The sequence below is a fragment of the Pteronotus mesoamericanus genome, unplaced genomic scaffold (genome assembly GCF_021234165.1).
Source record: "Pteronotus mesoamericanus isolate MK-2021 breed Mesoamerican mustached bat unplaced genomic scaffold, CSHL_Meso_final contig_20, whole genome shotgun sequence".
Classification (NCBI taxonomy): Eukaryota; Metazoa; Chordata; class Mammalia; order Chiroptera; family Mormoopidae; genus Pteronotus; species Pteronotus mesoamericanus.
Window position 1 is genome coordinate 80,206,702 of NW_026555085.1, and position 24,683 is coordinate 80,231,384.

The 24,683-nt window shown below is 37.2% G+C and overlaps 1 protein-coding gene across 12 annotated transcripts in view; it reads right to left on the bottom strand.

Moving 5' to 3' along the window:
* EPB41L2 (erythrocyte membrane protein band 4.1 like 2) overlaps positions 1-24,683 on the bottom strand; it is a 214,260-nt gene that overhangs the window by 88,809 nt on the left and 100,768 nt on the right. For all 12 annotated transcript variants that reach the window (XM_054569949.1, XM_054569954.1, XM_054569959.1 and 9 more), the window contains one exon: positions 44-148. In XM_054569949.1, the coding sequence (XP_054425924.1) occupies positions 44-148 (105 nt within the window). The remainder of the gene's footprint in view (positions 1-43; positions 149-24,683) is intronic.

Genomic DNA, 24,683 nt, shown 5'->3' on the forward strand with positions numbered 1-24,683 from the left:
TATTTTTCTAAAACAATATAAATGAACTTGAAACTTCACTTACTTTCTGCTCAGGGCTTTCCTGAAATGTAAGTCCAAAGTAGTCCTTCTCCAAGAGGTTGAGATGTTCACACACTTTGTCAAATAACACTTGTCCCTTAGCACTTTTCTGAGGGAAAAGAAATAATATCTTTACTTTTCAAGCACTAGAGATTCCATGAGTACTACTAATAAAGAGCATCTTATAACATTTCTTAGCTTAAAATAATACATTTGTTTTCTAATCTTTTATAACTATACAAAGCATAAATTCTAAAATAAACACACATAATCAGAAAGACACTCCATGTTTTATGCTTTTCTATATAAATACAAAAGGATTAAAAAAGTAAAATGCTAAGAGTTCACTTATTTATAAAACATATAAAAATATGTGCAAACTGACTCAATTCCTCAGAATTGCTCATGTCCTATCTATTTACAAGGTATGCTGCCCTCTAGGAAACTCATTTAGCCTTATTCCTCAGTGTAGCCTAATACAATTGATCCCATCAGCACTTAGGTTTGATTTTGTTCTGTGATATTTGTAGAAGAATTTTTTTTTCAATACAAGCTATAATTTTTTTTTTGAGAATGATCTAGCATTAACGCTTTAGAACAAAGTTTAAAAATATAAGGTAATGGAACTGGGACAATAAATCAGCTGCCTCTAGGATTTAACATATTTTTGTATTAGTTTGTGTTTTGTTTTTTTAAGAAGCTGCTATCAGCAGAGATGTAAAAGCCTTTGACAGACAAGGAAGAAAAGCCCATTGTGTAATCAATGGCAAAACATAAAGCGGTGACTCATTTCCAATTAAGATGCACACCCCTGAGAATGCCCAACTGCAAGGTCAGGTCACATCGCCTCCCTCCCCCCCCCCCGCCCCCACACCCCCCCCACAACAGCGATGTAAGCAACCACCACTGCAAGTGAAAAATGAACAAGCCACCAGACTTTTCTGTCCTCAAGATGAATGTCCTCACACTATCAAAGTACATACTTGTTAGTTATCCAGTGTGTGAAAATTAAAGTTTCCCACATCTGTACCTTTAAAAATGTAGTAAGATATAAAAGACATTTTATTAATAATTTCAAATAAGTATAACTGTGATAAGGGGTTACAAACAATAGTTTTCACAGAAACTCAATTCAAGGGCTTATTTCTCTCCTCTAACCTTTTAGTCCCCCTCTTTGTGGGAGCAGAGGTAAGAAATGCATGCGTGAAATGTTTGCAAAGGAGAATCTAGAATTACTATTATTAAACCTTTTATAGTAATATTCTTAAAAAATAAATTAATTCAAATAGTAATGAGGAAGAAAGCCACATAGATTACATTACAATATGACAGACAATGTGCTATTCACATCACTACATATCCAGAAAATTAAATTAATAAGTACATTTAAGATAGGTGTTTATATGTCCTTGCATTTAAAGTACATAGAAATATAGTATAGTAAATTAAGAGTATTGGGATCTGGATTCCAAATACCAAAGTTCTGAATGCATTCCTATTATTTACAAGCTATATAACCAGGGACAGGACACAACTTCTAATTGCCTAATTTTGCCCATCCTTGAAAGGGGAATAATAAAATTTACCACAAAGGGCATGGTGAGTACTAAATGAGCTGTAATACATAGAGAGAGCCTAGAACACTGTGCCTAATCAATACTGGCTCCTATTGTTTATAAGCTGGAGAGTTTTAGAACATGAAAAATGACTAATTTCATTTATATGAAACTTTGCTTTAAGTTTTTAAAATGAGAGGTTCTAAATTTTATTATCTAATCTGCAAGAATTATTAATATATACATTTAAAACTGAATTTGGAGGTATTTTAAAATAATTTTATGAGAAGAGGGTGGCTGAAATCATGACAGTTATTTTCTTAAATGTGCAGTGAAACCCACTGTCTCTTCTTTATAGGAGGCTGGAGTAGATGTGAGATCTGGTTGCAAATAATAGCAAAGAATATTTTAAAGGTGATCGATAATCTAAGCTAGAATTTGCTTTCTCTTGCATTAATTTCATTGTTCTGAATGTCCTGAATCTCTACATTGTTCCACTCCTGAATCTCCAATGAGTAGAAGACTGGCTGGCACAACAGGAGCTGAAGAAAATACCTGTATGTAACATACTGTAAATGAGGTGACACTGCACCGGCTAAGGCTCACAGTGACTGACTACAGCTATACTTTCCGTGCCTGAGTTGTAATTAGGAACTTTCCCTACCTGAGGTAACAAAGGGAGCGAGCTTTTAGAGCTCCCGCCACATTTATCTACTTAGATTATCACCCACCATGCTTTATTATGAGGTATAAACGAGTCACAGAGGACATTTTATCTACTATAAAGAATTATCTTCTTACTTAAAAAGACACTAAAAAAAGTCAATGGAAGCTTATACAAGAAGTTGACCTTTAATCAGATATAATTCTCAAAGATTGTTTCTATGACTATAAAGACAACTACTTTCAAAATAGCAAAATACTGAAACTTAGTAGCTGCAGATATCGCAGAAGAAACGTGACAAGAGTCAAGACGAGATGCATACTATTTCATTTGGTTATAATGCTATTTGAAATTACAGTGAAAAAGATATTTAAGACAACTGTTGTCTATAAATATATACCCTCCGTTCAAAGGGAGAGCACATTCCAACATTGGTGTAGAGTCAATTTTTGTTAATAAATCATACTTCCTCACTGGTATGTTTCAAAAATAGAAACATGCTCTAGTGGACAGAATTCCCCTCTAAGATTAAGAGGGAAACATCCACAAAGCTCACCACCACAATGTAGTGTTGGGAGGCTGGGCAGCAGAGCGGGGCATCAGCATGAGCTGGGATCAGACCCAGCCCCACCTCACTCAACATTCCGTAAGCACTTTACTATTTAACTAGATGAATGTGACAATGGACAAACCACTTAGTGGCCCTAAAGTAAAATGTAAAGTGAGATCACAGCTTTTTTAACAGCTCACTGTAAGGGTCAGATTAACCCAGTAAGATAGTATATGACCAAGTGCCAAACTAAGTGCCTTACTCAATCGTAGCTGAATTCTATTCCCAACTGTTCTTTTACTAGCCTACAACTAAAAAACTGCCAAAATATCTTCTAGATACTCAGATTGCTTCTCTACTATTCTCTCCTTCTCTCTCCACGAAACAGATATTTTAAATGCTTGATAAGATCTTAACTGCACACACATATCATTTAAGCTTCCATTCAGCATCTCCACCTTCAATGAATGCAAAGTCTGACTGGAAAGACAAAAAATGCAACAATACTATGAGACACGTGCTGAAAGATTCATATACAAAGTGCTATGGGAACACCAAGATTGGAATCAGAATGTGAGAAAAATCACAGCTTCACCACGACTGACATCTGAAATGAATCTTAAAGAGGGAAATGATTTTTTTTAAGGCAGAGAAACAGAATACTCAAAAGAACTTAATTTTTTACTTTGGATGTTTAGATTCTGACAGAGACAATTTTTATTCCAAAGATACTGGAGGATACAATAGATGAAAAAAAGTAACCCATCCGTAATGGACTAGCCATGCAATATGACTGACGGATATTCTGTCCTACTCTCCGATGACCATGAGGGCCTGCCATTCTAAAAGGCTCAATACGTACTGATACAACATCTAATATGCATCAGTTCCTATGATAAGATATTGGGGAAATAACAATAAATAAGATCTACGTGGTCTCAGGAACTTTATATTCAACTGGCCAAGACAGAAAATAAAAAGGAAACACCCCCCCACCACCCCTCAAAAAGTCTTATTAATCTACCACTTCGGACATAACCGGGTACCTTGTCCAACGGATCCAAAGACAAATGATCAATGGCCTATGAGATAGCCTGACACAAGAGCTCTACCCAAAGACTATGTCTTACTCTGGGGATAAGATTACCGGATACAATCACATCTTCCTATATGGAGGTTACACACAAGACGAATACACACACAGACTTATGTATAGACACACAAAGTCATAGAGAAGTACAAACACAGAGGAAAAGACAATGAGAAGACAGTAAGCAAAACACAAAGGTATTGGGAAGCAGACTTGTATTTGCCAAAATATGTTCCAGGGGTCTCATGAGATGGTCCACCTATATACCCATATCCCCAGAAAGGGGATAGAGTGGGACAAGAAAAATTCTGGGTACTGTATATAACTACTAAGCATCAAAAGTCCTGTTTGCATTTAAGACAGGTACCCTAAGAAGTTCTATGATGAAACAAAAAACTCATGTCCTATCATTCAACCTAATGCTTCTCAAAATTTGGCAAACAAAAACAAAAAACAAACAAACAAAAAAAACCCCTGCTATCTTTTAAAAGTGAGACACAAGTATTTAACTGAACTGAACTTTTCTCAAGACTGAGACTGGTTTAATGACATAAAGAACAATCTACCAACCCAACTTCCAGAAAGTGAAACTTCCAGGGACGTTTCAGAGGGGACTATGGGGGTCCAGAACAAGTCACCCCAAGCTGTGCTGCAGTGGTATGCAGACTATTTGAAGCTACAGGTGACTTTAGCTGCAGGCTCAGGAGAAACTTCATCGTAACTGCCTACAAGAATTTGAATTACAGACCTTCCCCATAAAAGATTACCTGCAATAACCTTTTTGACCCACCTACATGGCAGGGCCAAATTTTATTTACCAAACATCTGCTCTTCTTATCATCCTGCAATGCCCTTTGACACCCCCAAGGTGCATTACCGCATCCCTAGCTCAGAATGTCTTATCCCCCTTTCTGTCTCTGAGCCTCTCTTGTATGTGGGGTCCTGACTCGATCACATATGCAGGGTCCCCATACATATGTATGTTTTGAATTTGGTTATTTTCTCTTGCTAAAAATGAAACAAAGTTTAAAGTAAAATAAAATAAAATACTAACTTATTCCACAGCAGAATTAGTGTTCAAGAGAACACAGCTCAAGAAAGGAGGTAGAGAATTACGATGATCTGGCCCTCATGCAAATTTGAAGACTGGCATTAATTAACATTATCTTTTTGGTTTAAAAACACCAAAAAAGACAATTCAGTTTAAACTGGATTGGATGTGCCCAGCTGTCTGGCAGAAGAAAATAATTTCCATAGATGAAATCTCAACAAACATAACAAAAAATTCAAACACAAGGAAACCAGTTGTTACTACTAAGAGTTAGATTCAGCATCAGCATCAGACCTTAAGAGACTGTAGATGATGGTAATTCTCATGTATAAAATGTTTGTTTTACATAATTAAAGAAATAAATGAAATTTTACAATATCATCAAAGGAAAAGTATCACAAAGCAGATTCTACAAAGAATCAAATAGAACATTTAGAAATAAAAACTGTAATAATTAAATTGTAAACCAAACGCACAGGGTTTGACACAGCTAAAGAAAAAACCAATGAACTGAAAAATGGATATGAAGAAAACTACTCAGAATGCACAAAAACACAAGGAGATGAAAAATATTAAGGAATTTTCAGATATGGAAGACAAAATTAAGAAGGTTTACATCTAGCTCATTAAAATTCTCCATGAAGACGAGAATAAGGGAGAGGGTATATTAAGACATAATGGTTAATAAATGCTAAATCTCTCAAATTAAGGAAACTCAACAGTTCTCCAGCCAGATAAAATAAAATCTATTAATCTACAATCACTTTATTCCATTAATTAATTATCTACACTCATTAACATTCAAAAGGTTTATTTGACATTCATTCTTTTAAAATAATGGAAGAGCTTTGTTTCTAAAAATGATTTGCTAAAGAAACCAGAAGGAAATATTAGAAAACAATTATCATTCAAAAAAGTATGCAAGAAATCATTGCTTTTTTTTTAAAGAGGAGAAAAGTCCTTTAGAAAAACAATATTCCAATAAAATTGTAAGAGAATGACTAGAAATAAAGGATTGTAAGAATATAAAAAGTTATACTAAAAGAATAAAAATCCACTGATACTCTGAAAAGCCATTGAATGACTAGAAATAAAGAAAATAAGAAAAATAAAAATTTTATTAAAAGAATAAAAATCCATTGATACTCCAAAAAGCTGCATGATGATGAAAAAAAAAAAAATCTTAAGATCAACAAGAAAGGAAGAAAATAAAACAGTAGATATCTTACTACTTTTAGTCTCAATTAAACATAAAATGCATATGGAAAAAAATTGAGACTAAAATTTTTTTAACATCACTATGTAGTTTGTCCCAGTGACACATGTGAAGGCCACCGCAAATTACAAAGGGTGTGTCCCCCAAGGTACTGTCTCACCTGATGCTCATGGTGGCAAATGAGAGAGAAGCAGGTCAGGTATGATTACTGTCTCCACAGACTGCAGCGTGAGGAGGAAAGGATGTAAGTAACAAGTGGAGTGGCTGGTATTCCTGGGCCAGCTCCTATTATTAGCAAGGCCAGAAGAAAGTAAAATGCTTTACTCCCAAAAAACACCTACTGAGGGAAGTACACATTAAGCAAACCCAAAGAAATAGACAATTTTCTTTTTAACAAATGCCTCAGAAATAAATAAATAAATAAAAAGCATCACGGCAAGAAGTTAAGAAACATAAGCTAGGAAAGAATATATAAGAGAAAACCCAGGGAAGCTATTCAAGAAAAAAACCTAAAACTGATCTACTTTTGGAAGCTAATTGAAAGGGGCAAACAAAATAGCATATTTCTTCTTATTCCATAAAAAAAATGTGTCAGATTATCAGGAGACAGGTATTACATGCTACATATTAAATGTCCCAAATTATTACTTTTTATGAGTACTAATCTGCAATCAAACGTGCTGCCTACGCTTTAACAGTATGCTACCCACTGGCTCACAACTTCTTTTTCGCCTTCACACTGCTCACGACACACATCCGTACATAATAACTCTCACCATTTGAAGGAGAGGAACCAAGGCATAACCTATGATAGAATCCAAGAGTACTAACCCTACCTCTTAACAGCTGTGTAGTTTCAGACAAGTTATTTAACTTTGCCGTGCCTCAGTTTCCTCTCTTTAAAATAAAAATACTCACCTTATAATGGTGATAAGAGAATTAAATAAAGAGTATTTTATTTCTTTTAAAGATTTTATGTATTTATTTTTAGAAAGATGGGAAAGGAAGGAGAAAGAGAGGGAGAGAAACATCAATGTGTGGGTGCCTCTCACATGCCCCCAACTGGGGCCCTGGCTTACAACCCAGGCAATGTGCCCTGACTGGGAATCGAACTGGTGACCCTTTGGTTCTTAGGTCAGCATTCAATCCACTGAGCCACACCAGCCAGGGCTACATAAAGTGTATTTTAAAGCACTTAAAATGTTTGGCATATTACATGGATTCATAAAAAGGCAGCTCAAATCACAGGACCTTTGTGAATTGCTCTAAAAATAATAATTGATTTTAAATATGATTAAAGAATTTTCAGTTATGTCACCCAATCTCATTTCACAAATGAGGAAAGTGAGGTTACAGAGTTTAGACGATCTAAATTTTCAGTCTGATTTCCTGAATTTCTTTTAAAGAACTGAATTCTTATTTTTTCCTATTATCATTATTTTGATTTTTCTTTTTACAAACAACTTAAATTCTATTGCATGAAAAGTACTATAAATATACATTTGTTAACTAAGCAAAATGCACAGGTATTTTGCATCAAAGATACCAACAGATGTAGCTGTTCACTAGCTGGTATAGCAATTTGGGGGTACTGATCGGGGTAGGGGAAGGAACGGACCTACTGATTTGCCAAGAAATACTCTAAATTTCTTTTTTACCTTGATTTCCAACTGTTGAAACCCTATCTCTAAACAAATCTCTAAGTACTTCTTCCCAATGAAGCTTATTCCAGTCTCCAAATATCCATCTTTCTCCTTCCCACAATTTACTTCATATCTATGGTACTTACTCTTACACTCTTCTCCTTTTGAGGCTTATTACTTCTGGAGACTGAGTTCCTTAAGCAAAGTAAGTATCCGATGGCAGCACCTCACTGAGTAACTAGCTCACCAGTAGGCCAAGATATCTGTTGGATGGAATGGCTCGGTGCCATGAAACCAGGCAAAAAGTTGGCAGAGTCGAGTCCAGAATTGAGGCCTTGCGGCTCACAGTCTTATGCAATCTGCTGGACCTGGCTCACAGACCACCAGCCCATAGATATTCAGGGAACTCAACAACACACACTGCCAAACAGATTCTGGGAGAAGAGCAGCCACAGATTCACATTTTATTCTCACAATTCTACTACATTGTACTTAAACTCTTCCTTAGTAATATAGAGCATGTCCAAATATTTCTTGGGAACTAGTGGGATGACAAAAGCACAAACACTAATCTGACCCTTGCCCCTAGGTGCCGGCCAGGTCCCACCTTAATGAAGAAGGGGACTGTGGGGCGTTTCAGTCTCTACGCATTCCTTCACTAAGACATCTGTTTCACCGTTAATCTACTCTTGCAACCTGAAGCAGGCCTTTGCTTTGTACCCCTTCTTAGGTAGAATCTGTATAGAGCACAAACTGCAAATCTCTATTCTGGTAATAGAATACCAAGTAATTAAACAATTAAAACCATACAACTGTTAGTAAAACTCTTCAAGTACATTTTCAAAGAGAAATCTTACTTTCTCTATTTTAAATGCCAATAAGCTTTGTAATCTGTTTTTCCTGTCTGCCTCTCCCTAACCCCACTTACACCATTGACCAGCAATATAAAATCAATAGTTTAAAAAAAACAAAACAAAAAAAAAAGTCCTTCGATCTACTTTTCAGGTATCAGATATTTTTTCCTTTAAAAGATTGCATAATACATTAGAGATATCCAAAGGGGAGAGACAAAACAAGACAATTTAGATGGGTTTAAAGTATAGTATTCAGGAACTGAAAGACTAGCTTTGGGGAGCATTTCAAAAAAAAAAAAAAAAGAGGGCAAAGCAATCTACAGCAGTCCCAGCTGAAGAAAGGCAGGCTGGAATCTGAGACGCTGAGCCAAGTCCCCCGTGCCTGTGCTGTTATTTGTGGCATTCATTATTGAGTCCAAAACATGACATTTCTGGAGGCCTCTCAACTTGAAGGAATTTGTGCAACTGCTTACCCGGCAGATTGCAGTCAACGCCACACACCACTGGCGTTTTATAAAACACCATCACTGTCTCCGTGTAGGTTCCTCCACACTGCAGTTATTGTGTACTGAGCAGACAGTGCTGGGAAGTACACAATGCGATCCATACATCACAGCCCCTGAACTCTGTATTTTGCGCTGGTTCTAAACTACACTATGCAAATTATAAAAGGCCTAAGAAAGAAACGTATGTAAAGAGCAAACAGAACAACTGACACATTGTCAAGGAGAGTGGAGGAAATCAAAGAAAACTATCAATAAGGGAAAGGGGAGTGTCCACATAGCCTAAGGCTATCATTTGTCAGATCATTCTTTACCTACCATCTTTAAACACCTGTGTCCTAAAGTTCATTCAAACTCCAACATAAAGGAAGAAACCACATCCAATGATTTAGAGTGTATGTATCAAAAACTTAATTCCAGAAGTAAATTAGTCACTTATGGTAAAGGAAGATTTTAAGTAAATTTTTCCTGATTATTCACATGAATTAAGTTTAAAGAATTTTTTCCAATACACCAAAAAAGATGTGTATCTATTACATATAAAAATATATAAATATAAACATGTAATATATAAATGTGTATGTATACACACATACATGTACATGTACACACATGTATGTATCGCCTCTTTTTACGTAGTTGAAAAGTTTTCAGACTTATTTTTCATTAGTGATCAGGCAAACTGTATATATGTACATCCACCGATGACAGAGAGAAACAGACTAACATGTATTACCAAAGATATGTAAGCCTATAGGTTTGCTATGAATCACTACAAAGAATCAAAATAAGAAATTACTCTTAGATAGTATTCCATCAAGACTAGGCTACAAAAGGGAATGGTAAAAAGAACAAAACCTCTCGCAGCTCATTACAGAATCTCTATTTCTTTTCCATTCCACAGGATTCAGAGGATTATGATAGAACACTGGGGAAATTTTGCAATATTGTTGACATGAACAACATAAAATAGTATTCGACATAGTTTTAAGTGTTAGAAATAAAAATGAAAAGGCTGTTACTAAAACAAAAACAAATACTAGTCAAAAGAGATTGCACAATACCCTCTAGTAACTATACCTTGCAATAATTTTAAAGGAAATCCTAATGTAGCTAGAAGCTTGTAGGCTCACCTTGAATAAAATCATACACATACCTAAATTATCTCCTCAAGGACACTCACATACATTATAAGTAAGACCCTATTTCATGAGCACAATGCTTCCAAGTCTAAATGGAGTATTCAAATGGAATGTTTTTCCACCCTAGCCATCTGGGTTTTGAAACTTTTTAAAATTCTTAACTGAGGACACAATTCCTCTCATAAGCAACTAGTTAAGTTGTGATCACAAACAAGACAGAAAAGGATGTTTCATTTTTATGCTATGTGGAAAACGGCAAAAACAACAGAAATCTGCTACCAATATTATTCACAAACAAGCAAAATAAACTGTCAACCACAAATTTACATCTATTAGCTTGGTTCCGCCCCCCCCACCTCAAAGCAAATAAATGCTAATTTTTAGTTTTAAAAGATAAAACATTAAACTTTTAATCTTTCATCTGTAATCACACCCTACATTTCTGAGGGGGCTGTTGTTCTTTTTTCCGGAAACCCTGAGGTTTTCATCTGTTTTCAGGACACAAGAATCAGCTAGCTGACCAGAGAGGCACCCTCTCCGAGGACTCTGTCTCCACACCGCAGGGGCGGCCTGCAGACGGCTATTCCAAAAGCCAGTTCCCACTCTTCTCACCAATATGCTGGCTCCAGGGTAATCCCAAAACCAAGCTCTGGAGTGGAGCTGCAGAAAACCTCACCAAACCCCTACAGTAATGGATCTTGAAACAGGCTCAGCAAACCACATTTGTTGGTGAAATGTAAATATCTGCACACAAATCTTATACAAGGAATTATACTTATTTTTTGGCTTTAACTAAATGATAAGGAATGATAAACACCCCTAATTCTAATACACATCAGTTGCTCAGCTGTTTATAAAGTGTGGTGCCTTAAATGCCTTCCTTTGGTAATAAAAGTTTAATGGAATGATATTGCAGCGTAGGACGAAGGACCATCTAATCTGCATTTGCTCTAACCAAATAGCCTGCAGCGTCTCATATGCGAAATCCAACTGTATTTCTACTTCTAGAGTTTATTTTAGTAGTAAAGTAAATAAATTCATCTTTGACATTCTGCTTTTAACTCAACTGGTTAAGACCAATGCCTCTCCAACATGAACCTAAGCACTTTGAAACTAGGGATTGGTTTATTCAAAATTTCAACACAAAGTATATTGTTTTTAAGTCTTGTGGATATTTTTCTTACTTTTAATAGTACTATCTAAAATTTATTTTTTGAGTCTAAGCAAGTTCTTTAAATTACAAGGCCATTGTGAATAGCAGGGGCGGGGACATCAAAATCCTCCACCAAATAACCGTAAGTATCTTCTGGAGGGTGGGTCCCTTGTACAGGCTTCTCCCACTAGACCCATCTGTATCAGTGTACCAGCCGGTGGTGTTGTGAGAGGCTGCATTCAGTTTCAGTTTAAGTTTTTTCTGAAGACTCTTATCAAGGCGTTTGCCCATTTCATGATGGGTGATTTACCAGTGCACTGTGCTGAGTGTTCGCCAGTTTTTGACCAAAAACGGAATGATTCCCGTGACCCACCCCTCCTTACTCACCACTCTCATCCCAAGCAACTTTCTTTTTTTTTTTTGCTTGTTTCCCCCCAATGAAAAAAGTCTTCAAAGGGAAATGTTTTGCAGATGTTGAAGAGGTGAAACAAAAAAAACGGCTGAAGCACTAAAAGGCATCAAAATTGATGAGTCCAAAAAACTTTGTGAGCAGTGGGAAAAAAATGTCTCAATAGCTGTAGTGCATCAAAGGGAGAATACCTTGAAGGTGACTGAAGTTTAAACATGTAAGAATACACAATTTTTTATAAATAAACTCTGGGGTTTTTTGGGTCCCCCCTCGTATACAAGTGGTATGAATTTACACCATGGGCCGTCCAAGCCACTTTAACGTATTGATAAAATATAAGAATACTGGGAATTTATCCAAGGCATAGCACTTAAGTATTTTCATCAAAAATTCAAGAAAAATGATCAGATCCTTAGAAAATCATAGTCAGGGTTTTAAAATATAATAATAATTGCAGATGATATTTTCCAAGCTCTTATTGTATGTTGGAGATTGCTCAAAGCAAATCATAACCAGACAAATTCAGCCACTAATTAGAGTTAGCAAACAGCTGTCAAGTAAGTGAGTGAACCAACAGACACTTAATTAGACCTCCTGCAGTCTTAATGTAAGGTCTCTACTACACTCACTTTCCTATCACTGAGGGAAAATTCCCCACCAGCCACGCTAATACCTGACAAGGAGCTGACTGAAGAATTCACCTTATATATGTGGAAGCAGGTGCTCTGCCAGGAAGTGCCTTGCCAACAGCATGTCATAGCCTTCTGAAGCAGTTCTTAGCTCTGGGTTGCACAGATGCTTGAGCTTGGCATAGACCCATTAAATGAGAATTTTCAAAGGTGGCACCTGTGCATCTAAATTTTTTTTTTGAGTTTTGTATTGGACTTTTTTCTTAGAATATTTTAGAATATATTCACAGAAAATATATTCACAGAAAAACTGAACAGAGTTACAGAGATTTCCCTATGTACCCTCTACCCCCATACACACATAGCCTCCCCCATTATCAACATCCCCCACAATGAGGTACATCTGTTACAACTGATGAACCTACATTGATACATCATAATTACCCAAAATCCACAGTTTATATTAGGGCTCATTCTGGGTGTTGTATATTCTGTGGGTTTGGACAAATATATGATGACATTATCCCTCCACCATTATACTACCATATAAAGTAGTTTCACTGCCCTAACAATCCTCTGTGCTCCCATATTTCTAAAAAGCTTAACCAAGGATTCTGACCATGAGGCAGGGCTGATACCAGGGTAAGCAAACAGATACTCTCTCCCAGAGTTAAGACTATCTGCCCTCACACTCCAAGTCCATCAGCTTGTGGTTTTTCAGTCTGGCTGGGCAACTTCCCTTTCATCCCTTGCAGGTCTTGCTGGATAATACATCAATTGCTCAAGTTTTCATTTAAAATCCTTTTTAAAAGTGACCGGTTCATACAGCCTGGTAGTATAAAATTTATGACAAATTTTTAATGACAACTGCATTTGAGACTAGCTTTGAAAAAGAAATCACCAGATACAAAAACACAAGCCAGCCATTTGTCTGAAGATCTTACCACAAACCAGGCTCAATAAAACTATTCTTACCTCTACTGACCAGGAGCATTTAAAGTACTTTTTACAACTGACCAAAGTGGAAGCCCAGCTGTAATACAGAATAATCTCAATCACTTAAATATTTACTTTATGATGATTATAAAACAGAGGGAAAGAGGATCTGATACAAAGAGAGTGGTCTTGAGAAGTTTCTTAGCAACACTAATTTCCTTACACCTCACCACCTGAATTTCTGACTCTTGAATACAATGACAAAAAACTTCTGGGCAATCTGAGAATAAAATATGTTTCATTTTGAGATATCTCAAGTTTTTACACATTCAGATCTGAGGCAACAGTGCTTCCATTGAACCTGACGCATTTTCCAAGTAAAAGTTTTCCCTTCTTGGTAGATGACTAACAAACTAAGGTAAAACAAAGGAGAAAGTAACAACAAGGTCTTTGTTCATCTTTGGGGTGGGGGAGGGGGGAGACTTGTTAAGACTTTGCTTGACCTAAAACACACATACCATCAATTAAGTCAACTATATAAGGAGAAAAACTGTCAAGTATCACAGAGAAACATGGGAATTCAGAAGCAGAAAAGCTAGGAAGTGTTTAGTGAGCCTGAGGCGTAGCTCCCCAAAAGGCTACCTTGCCAGCAATGTACTGACCCAAACATGCCACAAATCCAGCCCTCTAGCCCCTCACAAACTGCCTTAATTTTTTCATTTTCTCTTGGCTTTACTAGTGAAATTCCACCTTTATGATTCTTTAGATAGAATAGGTTTCTTTTGAAATGCAAGTCTCTACTAGAAGGCAGTACAGGTAATTCATTCACATACTGAAGTCATTCATTCAAACTGCTGACCCACTCATTATTTAGCTGTGAAATGTGAACATTTGAAGAAACAGGAGTTTTGATTTTAGAGGAAGAAAAAGTAGGCAAGAAACACAGAATCTTTTTTTTGGCATTATAATACTATATAAGAGTAGTATTATAATACAATAGAGTTATAGAATATCATTGTATAGTTGAAACACGAAGTCTAAGGGGGGATAGGCAACAAGAAATAGGAAAATAACATGAAAAATACAGATTTAAAATTTTGGGCCTGAGTTAGAAAAGTGGGGTAGAAATTCTGTGTTTATCCACCTGCTTAGAAATTAAGCACCCAGAATACAATTCAAAAACATAATGTACAGGCTTTAACAAAATGCCTAGAAATCGAATCATCATTTGTGTCCTGTTTCTACAGAAAAACATATTTTCCAAACGAATCATCTGCTGACATAGGACATGTACAGATAACCTGTTGATAAGCTGGAAACTCCCTCTGCAGTGCCTCTCTGTACTATGTACTCACATACCCAGATAGCCCATGCAAAGCCCTCCGATGTTATTTCTGCCCTAAAATGCAAAATGACATGTGACATTTATTTGAAATTCATAATCTTTTCCAACAGAAACAATATTTTTACATGGCAAAGAGTTTCAGCTGAATCATTCCTCTTTCCAGCGTCAACTCCCATCCCAAGCCTATTAGGTCAATAACATACACAACTATAAATACTAAAGTTATAAGATTTCCAACAGAACTGGGAAATGTTGGGTTGACCGAAAAGTCCATTATGTTTTTTTCGCAAAATAAAAGACACATTTCTCATTCTCACCAATAACTTTACTGACCTGGGTATTCTGACTTTGGCAGCTTTGGGTACTTACTTTGATTTGGGTATATTTGAGTATGCCAGCTCTCTCCCGCCACTGGCTTCTAGTTGATAGAGGCCAGGGATGCTGCTAAACATCTTCCAATGCATAAGACAGCCCCACAGCAAAGTATTATTTGGCCAAAATGTCAATAGTACCAAGAGACTTCACAAATCACTTGACACATCTGATCAGCACCCTCTCCATACACTGCACAAATCTTTTATTTTTTGCATTGCTGTCATGTTTTTACCTTTCTTGAAATAATACAAGTTATATGCCAAAAATATCATGCATTTTCTTCCATCTTCAATATTAAAATGGCTGCACAATAATTCATCAATTTTGATAAGTCCTTTTTAAATAAATGCTGATATATGACAGCTGTTACAATACAATCTAACAAAATTGTTTCAAATGAAATTCAAGACAACTAAGCACTACTAGAGCCATCATATGGAAAAAAAACTAAACAAACTTCTTGGCCAACCCAGCAATTTAATATAAACTGGGAAACCTAAGTAAAATCTACACATGCAAGGAATGAAATGATCTGACTGCGGGGATGGATATGGGAAATTTTAGGGGGAAAGGGGAGCATGTGTTTGTGTACAAATCTACAGACCCAGCTAGGCTTCTTGAAGAGGGAGGAGTGGGGATAACAAAAAGTGAAAAAATATCAGTATCACTTAAAAGAAGGGTACTTGGCCTGAAAGTACAGTTATTCTTGACCTTGTCAGATGTACTCATGCTCCACAGTTACCGTGCATCCAACACACCCATTACTATGTTGATGCGATACTTCTTGCTCTGAATTTCATGTTCTCAAAGACATCTTATGATGATCACCTGGATCACTCGATAACCTTCTTGTTATAAAGAAAAGAACCAGTCAACCAATTGATTCTTCCTGGCAGTTATCCCTTGCTATCAATTCATTCCCTGGCATTCTAATGTGTCTATGTTCCTAGGACTGGTCGGAGACGGTCAGTTTTCCTCTGACTGACTTGAGCACAGTGAATAAAGAGTTAAAGTATGCCCTAACGCTGAGGGCCAGACTGAGCACACTGGCTAAACTCCTCCAAGACCTATCTTAGTGAAGCCCAGCCCCTCCCCTCTGGGCATGCTACTGGCCTCCATCAGTACTGTGAGCTTATTGTGCAGAATGAAAATCTTATCATTATCAAGTTTCTTTTGACATATATTGTGGTGTAGGTCCAGATTTCAAAACATTACAAAGCTCAAATTGAAATAAATGCATTTTAAATTTGAGAACTATGGTACCAATGCAATACTTCCGTTGTGACACCCACCCTCCCTTCCTCAATTACTGTGATGTCAAATGATGAAACACATAGAAAGAAGCATTCTACAAATTAAAACCCTTCACAGGAACATTAACTTTTGACACATTCCCAAATCACCACATCCAGAACAAGTCCCTGCTGCTGGGAAATGCGACTGCAATCCAGCCCCGATCACAGGAGTGCGGCCTCCCCTTCCCGTGCTACACAGGCGCTGACCCCAGGCCTGAGGAGACTGATTATTCCTCACCAGCCTCACCAATGCCTGGTCCAGAAATATCTCACGAGCAAAGCCACACACTTTATATAATAGATAATGGCCCAAACCGTGGGGATAAAAATGGAATCAAACTTGTTATTTGCCCCCCCCCCCAAAAGCACTGTAAGTGAAACAGCATTTCCATTGTTTCCTCTTCTATGACTCACCTTCACTCTGCCCAATTAAACACACATGCAAAATAAAATGGGCTATCTAGACACCTGCAGGAAACAATGAAGCAAGAAAATGAAAACTAAAAACTGTGAACAATGTGAAAAAGGATGATATTAAAGCTACCATAACCAATTAAAAGTCTTTTATAACAAAATATCCAAAAGGCTTTATGGCAACTTTGATATCTGCTGCATTGAACTGGTCCATTTCACCTTCTCCTAGTGATAAATCATGCCCATTGTTCAAATTTTTATGGGAAAGTGGACTTCCCATTAAAAACAGTAGATTAAACAAATATATTTAGCTCTGCTCCCCAAGGAAGCTATTCTAAAATGATGTAGTGTGTGTGTAAATATACAGATTCATTTTTTTTTCTCCTGACATAGGGAAAGGAGAAAGAATGCGATCAGCGTGAACAAAATTTGGAAAGCAGGCTGAAAAGCTCAGGAGATTTACATCATGCATTTATATTTTATGTTTTCTTTGCAACCTCCTCTATGGATGGAAGCCCACTTCTAATGTTGAAAAGTTAAGGGCTTGATTCATTTGAACCCCAACAACATACTGGCTTTTCAAGATAAATGGATTCCTAGTTAAATCCAAGCCAAGAACAGCTGGGTCAAATATGGTGACACTGGCCAAGCAAAAGTGGCTTGTTCCTAACAAAAGTTTACAGTACATTTTAGCATGATATCCCTGACCTATAAGGAAGTAAACATTAAAACCTTTTCTTATAACTCCAAATCTCCGCTTGGATATTACTATTTCACCATTTTCAAATGAAAAATGTAACAGAAGCTAGGTGTTGCTGAATTTTCCTAAATACATCTCTCTTCAGAGTCCAGGAGTTTTCTCCTCAATGAAGACGTTTATTAACTACAGTAATGTGGCACTTCTGCACTCTTGTATTATTTATCTTAACCATAAGCAGTGCTTATCAATTACATTCCTATTCTTGTTTTTGAATGTAAAGCTGATCTGAAAGAAAAGTTTATAAGCAACTTAAGAGGAAAAATAGTATTTCATACTTTTTATCTTCTCAGCAAAGATAGGAACCAAATCAATATTTAAGGATAAAATTATTTCCAAACACACAAGATATATTTAAATGAATAATATTTTGAGACCACATTTGTAAAATAGTATACAAATATGACCTATTTAACTTCCCATTTTTCTTAAAAATTACATATTACACTAAGGGAGTTCAGCAGCCATGTCATTAAAATAATTCTTAATGAAATGAAAACTCCAACTTCTTTTTATACAGCTTTTTCTATTATTCACTTTGAATAGCAAGAGTTGGCATAAATCTGCTAAAAAGTGTAATCTCTTTAAAAATCTATGAAGAAGTATAATCTTCTTGAAAAGACAGAGAAGTGACTAAACTGTTAGATAAACTGGTATTAAATATCAGTCAGAAAAACACACCCAATTTTTTAAGTATCTTTTTAAAAAATTTACCATTTCCATTAGAACTTACTTCAACAACCGTAAGCAGAAAAATTCTGTAGGCTAGCACATTCTCTGTAAACTATTTGCCCAGAATGAATTTTGACATTTGATTCATACAGGCTTTCTGTGCTATAGAAAAATAGCTTAGTTGAGCATTCCTAGTTGATTATCTTTCGATTGTTACTGGCAAAAATATGGAAAGAGATCAATGAATATAAAGAATATTATAAGACTCAGATTAAATTTTCTCTCTATGTGAATAACTAGATGATGCACAAAATCAGACTCCACCTCAAAACAGATAAAAGGGCATATTCTGCAAATGAAGCCCAGTTATGAGATGCACTTCAACGCATTGGTAGAATGCAGCTTTTGTCGTGAGATGCCTGTCCAAAATATGAGCTTTAAAAAATTAAGTAACACTCCGAATCATAACTTTTCTTTTTCTCTAATCATAACTTTTCTAACAGTTAATATTTAACTTTGTTGCAGAATAGAATTATACAAAAATAAAAACAGCAATCTGACAGATCATATATCAATACTTTAGTCATTTAGTCACCTTGATGAAATTTTTTTTGAGGAATCTAATGCTTTTTATAAATTATATTTTATTCTGTTATATTACATCCAATCCCTTTAAGATCCCAGTCCTAGCATATTGTATTACAGTGCTGTAAATAGGAATGCTAAAGTGTGTCCACGCTTCTGGGCCGCAGAGCATGCATCCTGCTGTGGAGGAGACGTATGAACACAACAGCCGCAGCTCCAACTTTTGTGAAATAAGCCACACTCACAGGGAGAGGCAAGATTCTCAAACCCTTGTCCTCATCAAGCCCTACACACATCACCACAGGAAACTTAAGGGAGAAGTGGGAAGTAGAAAGATGGGATCAAGGACGGGGGTTTCCTGCAACATTCCCTAACAGCTGAGAAATAAAAACTGTAACACCTTTACTTTGCTCAGGAGAAGAGAGCACAATAGCAGGGAAAAGAGGCTGGAAATAAAGTAGTAATGGAAACCAAGGGATTCTGAGCAGAACAGCTTTAACAAAAGATTTCTTATGGGTTTTACTGAATGAGAAATAAGATTATATTTCTTCATTTTTATAAACTCTGACAAAGATTTAAAATTTTTTAATTATAGAGAAAAATGTCGAAACAGATTTTGAAATACAGATTTACTCTGAAAATAACCTTTCCTTCTTCCCACTATTTCCAATATTACTCAACCTTCAAATAACTTTCATTCGAAGAGAAAAAATAATTCAAAGACCCAGTGCCTAGTGTACTACCACCCTCAGATTATAGCGCCAAGTTAGTAAGTGGTAAATTACCAGGCAGTTAGCTTGCCTGGCAGCATGTGTGAGAAGGGCCAGAAAGAGATGAATGTTGCCTTCAAAATTACATCAGGATGGTTACTCATAGTGAGAAATCACTTTCAAGTGTCAAGTGTAATACCTTCAACATACCACTGATGCAAGGGCAAAAAAGAGGCAAGACCCCAAATATGAAACCAAAAGTGGGGAAGATGGAGAAGAGAAAGCATGTGGTCAAATTCTTGAGAGCTGAGAAATAAAATCACATCATTGTTTAGTTTGATCAAGAGAAGAAGAAACGTTAGAGAAGAAGAGGCAGGGAATAAGGTATTTATTATATTCTTCTCACCAAGCTCAGCCTACACCCAGAGCAAGTAATTGGACCAAAGAGCTCTCATTTAAGTGAAAGAACTCTTAGGCTTCTGGGAGTGTGCATTCCCCTCCCGGCTCTGTATTCCTAAGACCATATCTTATCCACTTTTGTATCACTCTCATCCCTAGCAGTTTCATGTAGTCTTTTATAAAAATTTATTAAATTTTTTTCAGACATGGCTTGCCTCTTCACACAACAACAAAATTGCAACTAAAATATGGAACAACCATAGCTCAGAACAGACGGAAATCAAGTTGAATGGAAGTCTGACAGCAAAAGAATTAAAGAAACCACATCCATCCAGACTGGTAGGAGTGGCACAGACACAGAAGGGGCTGGTCCCACCTCCACATGTGGTGGATAACAATTTGGAAGGGATATCTCAGGAGCCAGGAGTCCCAGCCCCAACCTAGCCCCCTAGCCCCAGCTCCAGTACCAGGAAGACAGGTCCCCACAACTTCTGGCTGCAAAAATCAGCAGGCATTGAGTAGGTAGAAGAAACTTCTGGAGCCCCAAGCAGTTCCTCTTAAAGAGCCCACACAGGAACTCACCTACTCAGACTCACTCGGTCTGGGCTGCAGCACCGGGGAGGTGACTGGAGGGGCACCAGTGGTATGCAGGGGGAGGCTGAGGTGTCTGGCATCAAGGCAAGCAGGGGTCAGTGTCCCTTTTCTGGGCGCTTCCACCACAAAGCTGGCAGGCTGGTGCTGTATCTGAGACTGCATCAACCTGGCTAACACCATTTGACTCACCTTGGAGAGCCCCAGAGACTGTGCCCCACCCATCCTATAGGCCCACCCAAGCTGCTGTTCCATATGAATGGCTGATCTTGGCTCAGGCTTCACAACTTCCTAAATCCTCTCAAACAAGCAACAACTGGCCTCCGTGAGCCTCAGTCCTGGAACTAGCAGCCTAGATTCACAGCTTGGTGCCTGGGAATCTCTAAGCCCAATACAAGTAGCATCTATCTCAGATAGCTTTACAGCTCAGGCAGGGTGGACCCTAGCAAAACATAGGTGGGGGCTGATCTTGACCTGCACCACCCAGGAAACCCCACAGCCTGTGCACCCAGTGGACAGCTACAGACCACCACCACCCTGCCCCTGCACAGCTGATGCTCCACAGAGGGTGAAAGTTGGTAGTAAGTGGTCACAGCCAATCCTTGCAGCTGACTGGCCTGAGTAGATCCCTCCCCTCGATCTGCCAACAGCAACCAAGGCTCAACTTACAAGAGGGTGTACTGAAAACACACGAAGGGCGCACCTCAAGTACCCAGCTTGGGTGATAAGAGAGGCTGTGCCACTGGACCCTACAGGACACCTACCATATTAGGCCACACTACCGAGACACAGAGTCAAAGCAGCTCCACTTAATACATAGAAACAAACACAGGGAGGCTGCCAAAATGAGGAGACAAAGAAACATGGCACACATGAAAGGATAGGTCAAAAATCCAGAGAAAGAGCTAAAAGAAATGGAGATAAACAATCTATCAGATGCGGAGCTTAAAACACTGCTTATAAGGATGCTCAAGGAATTTAGTGAGGACATTAACAGCATAAGAATGATCCAGTCAGAAACGAAGCATACACTAATTGAAATAAAGAACAATTTACAGGGAAACGACAGTAGAGTGGATGAAGCTGAGAATCAAATCAATGAAGTGGAACATAAGGAAGCAAAAAACAACCAATTGGAGCAACCAAAAAAAAAAAAAAAAAGAGAGAGAGAGAATCCAAAAAAAACGAGGATAGTATAAGCAGTCTGTGGGACAACTTTAAGCAATCTAACATTCGCTTCATAAGGGTGCCAGAAGGAGAAGAGAAAGAGCAAGAAATTGGAAACCTCTTTGAAAAATTAATGAAAGAAAACTTCTCTAATTTGGTGAAGGAAATAGAGATGCAAGTCCAGGAAGCACAGAGAGTGCCAAACCAGATGGATGCAAAGAGGCCCAGTCCGGGACACATCATAATTAAAATGCCGAAGGCTAAATTTAAAAAGATGGGAAGAAGGGTATGGGAGAATGGGTGAGAAGTGAGAGGATCATAGAGTACAAATAGGTACAGAATACAGAATAGCCATGGGGATGTAAAGTAGAGTATAGGAAAGGGAGTAGCCAAAGAATTTACATGCATGACCTGTGGACATGGACAAGGGTGGGGGCACTGCCTGAGGGAATAGGGGGTTGCTGGGTAGAGGGGAGCAAGGGGTGGAAAAATCAGGACAACTGTAATAGCATAATCAATAACATATAATTTTTAAAAAATAATTTTTTAAAATAATAGCCCTTGAAGGCTATTCTTCAACAATGAAGAATCCAGAAGCCTCCTCAAAATTCTTTGCAATTAAAGCCTGGTACCAAAGGAGCTTGTCACATACCATTAAATATTTCAATGATATTCAATGATATAAAAACAGACATACTATCAAGCTTCTTCATTAAAAATATAACAGTCCTCCATGATTTTTTTCAAGCAAACGTTGAGATCTCAGTTTATTATCAATAGATGACAAATTAGTATAAAATATAAGCCCTTGAAGTGTTTCTCAACAAATTAACCTACTGTTCCAAGTATAGGGTGGGGCAAAAAGTAGGTTTACAGTTGTTAGTGTGAGAAAGTTTATCCTTGTATTATTATTTTGGAAAACAGTTTATTCTTATATTATTACTCATTATTGTATATTTTCCATATGAACAACTGTAAACCTACTTTTGTCCCACCCTGTATTTAAAAAAGCAGGGCTGTAGGAGACAGAAGTAGCAATGGGAGAGGGGGAGTGAGTGAGGGGACAGATTATATATACATATATACATACACTCAAATCTTTCTTTTCTAATTAGAGAAAACTAAGAAAAGAATTAGGAACATTAAGTAAGCAAGCAAATGTGATCATTTAGCTTAGATAAGGATTAAAATTTTATACATGCACAGGGAAGTAGAAAGAAATAAATCAACAGTTACTTTCCAGGAATAGAGCTACAGGCAAAGTTAACGCCCTATAGCAAGAGAGAAAGATTTTTTCACCAAGAACTAAAAATCCAGGTGAAGAAACAATACAAGCAGGAGAAGAATCAAACAACAAAATAGGAGTTTAGAAGTTGTTCAATACAAAAGAGTCTTTCACAAGGCAGTGCATGATTGGTTGCCAAATTAATGGTGTAAACAAGTTCAGAGGAAGAAAGTAACACTCTGAAAGCTGGAGTTGAGTTGGACAGTAAAAGATAGGAAGTAAGCGGGTACATGGGGAAATATTTAAAAATGTGGAGATGGTCTAAGTAAAAACTTGAAAGGCAGATAGACAATGCAGGATGTGCCTGATTAGAATACCAATTTGACTGACAGGGGAGGGACTCAGAAAATCCTGGAGTAAAAGATCAAAAGACAGTCTGAGGTCATACCTAATAGGGTCCTGAATGCCCAGCTAAGGAATGACATGATGAAGCCACACTCTACTCCTGTGAATCCATGTTTGTTCCTCATGCTGGACTAAAGCATGAGACTGCTCTCATGGCATGATGGCCTTTTCCCACTTCAAAAATAAAAATTAAATCACTGAAGAGAATTATCACCTTAAATCCTTTTCAAAGGATTTTTTAAGCTAAAGGAATAGATGGACAGTTAGCCAGAGACATCCATTTGGACTTATGTCACTGGAATCTTAAACTGCACATAACATATGCCAATAAATTATTCCCAGTTCCTGAAACATGTTTAAATCTAACACTTTTTTGTGGGAAGTGTGAGTGCCACAACTTCCAGATCCCCCACAAGCACAAAGAGAGTGAAAACTATTATTTACTAGTAAATCTAGTGACGGTCGGTACTAGAAGTCTGAAAGAATAATCTTGGAGGATGAACGCAGACATTAACCACCAAGTAAACAAATAAAGCACAGTAAAAAGCAATAATATAAAACTGGATTTCTGAGGCCAACACTCTACACAAGAAAGGCAAGAAAGCCTCGATAAACTCTCCTTTCTGATAAATTATCATCAGAACACTGACGAGAGAGCGTGCATTCTGATAGCCTTATTCATAGCCCTGAGAAAAAGGGTACTGACATTCCTGTGTGGGCAGAAACAATGCCCTCAGTTCTCAGGCAAAATCAACACGTGGGAATGACTTTCAGATGCTAGAGGAAAATGTGAGCAACTCTGATGCCGACTGCACATTCATGCGTGCTTCCAAAATCTTGCAGGAACTTTTACGTTTATTTTCAGACTTTTAAAAAAACATACAGACTTATTAGCCAAAGTAAAACTAGCTCAGTGCTAGAAACAGAGGAAGCAAGTATTTTCATTCTTACTTTGCAATATGCGAATGAAAGAAAAATGAGAAGTGACTTTCCCAAGATATCCAAAGAGTCAAGAGAAAAGGAAACATACAGGTCCTGACTTTAGATCTATGGCTTCTACGAAACCTTACTGTATTTTTCCTTGAAGGAAAGAGCCCCACTGTTTTAACTCACCAAGTGTGCGAATGACTTCAGCAATATCACAAAAGTTCTACAGCCAGGTCTCTGGAACAATGAAGAATCCAGAAGCCTCCTCAAAATTCTTTACAATTAAAGCCTGGTACCAAAGGAGCTTGTCACATACCATTAAATATTTCAATGATATTCAATGAGATAAAAACAGACATATCAAAGAACCAAAACTATCAA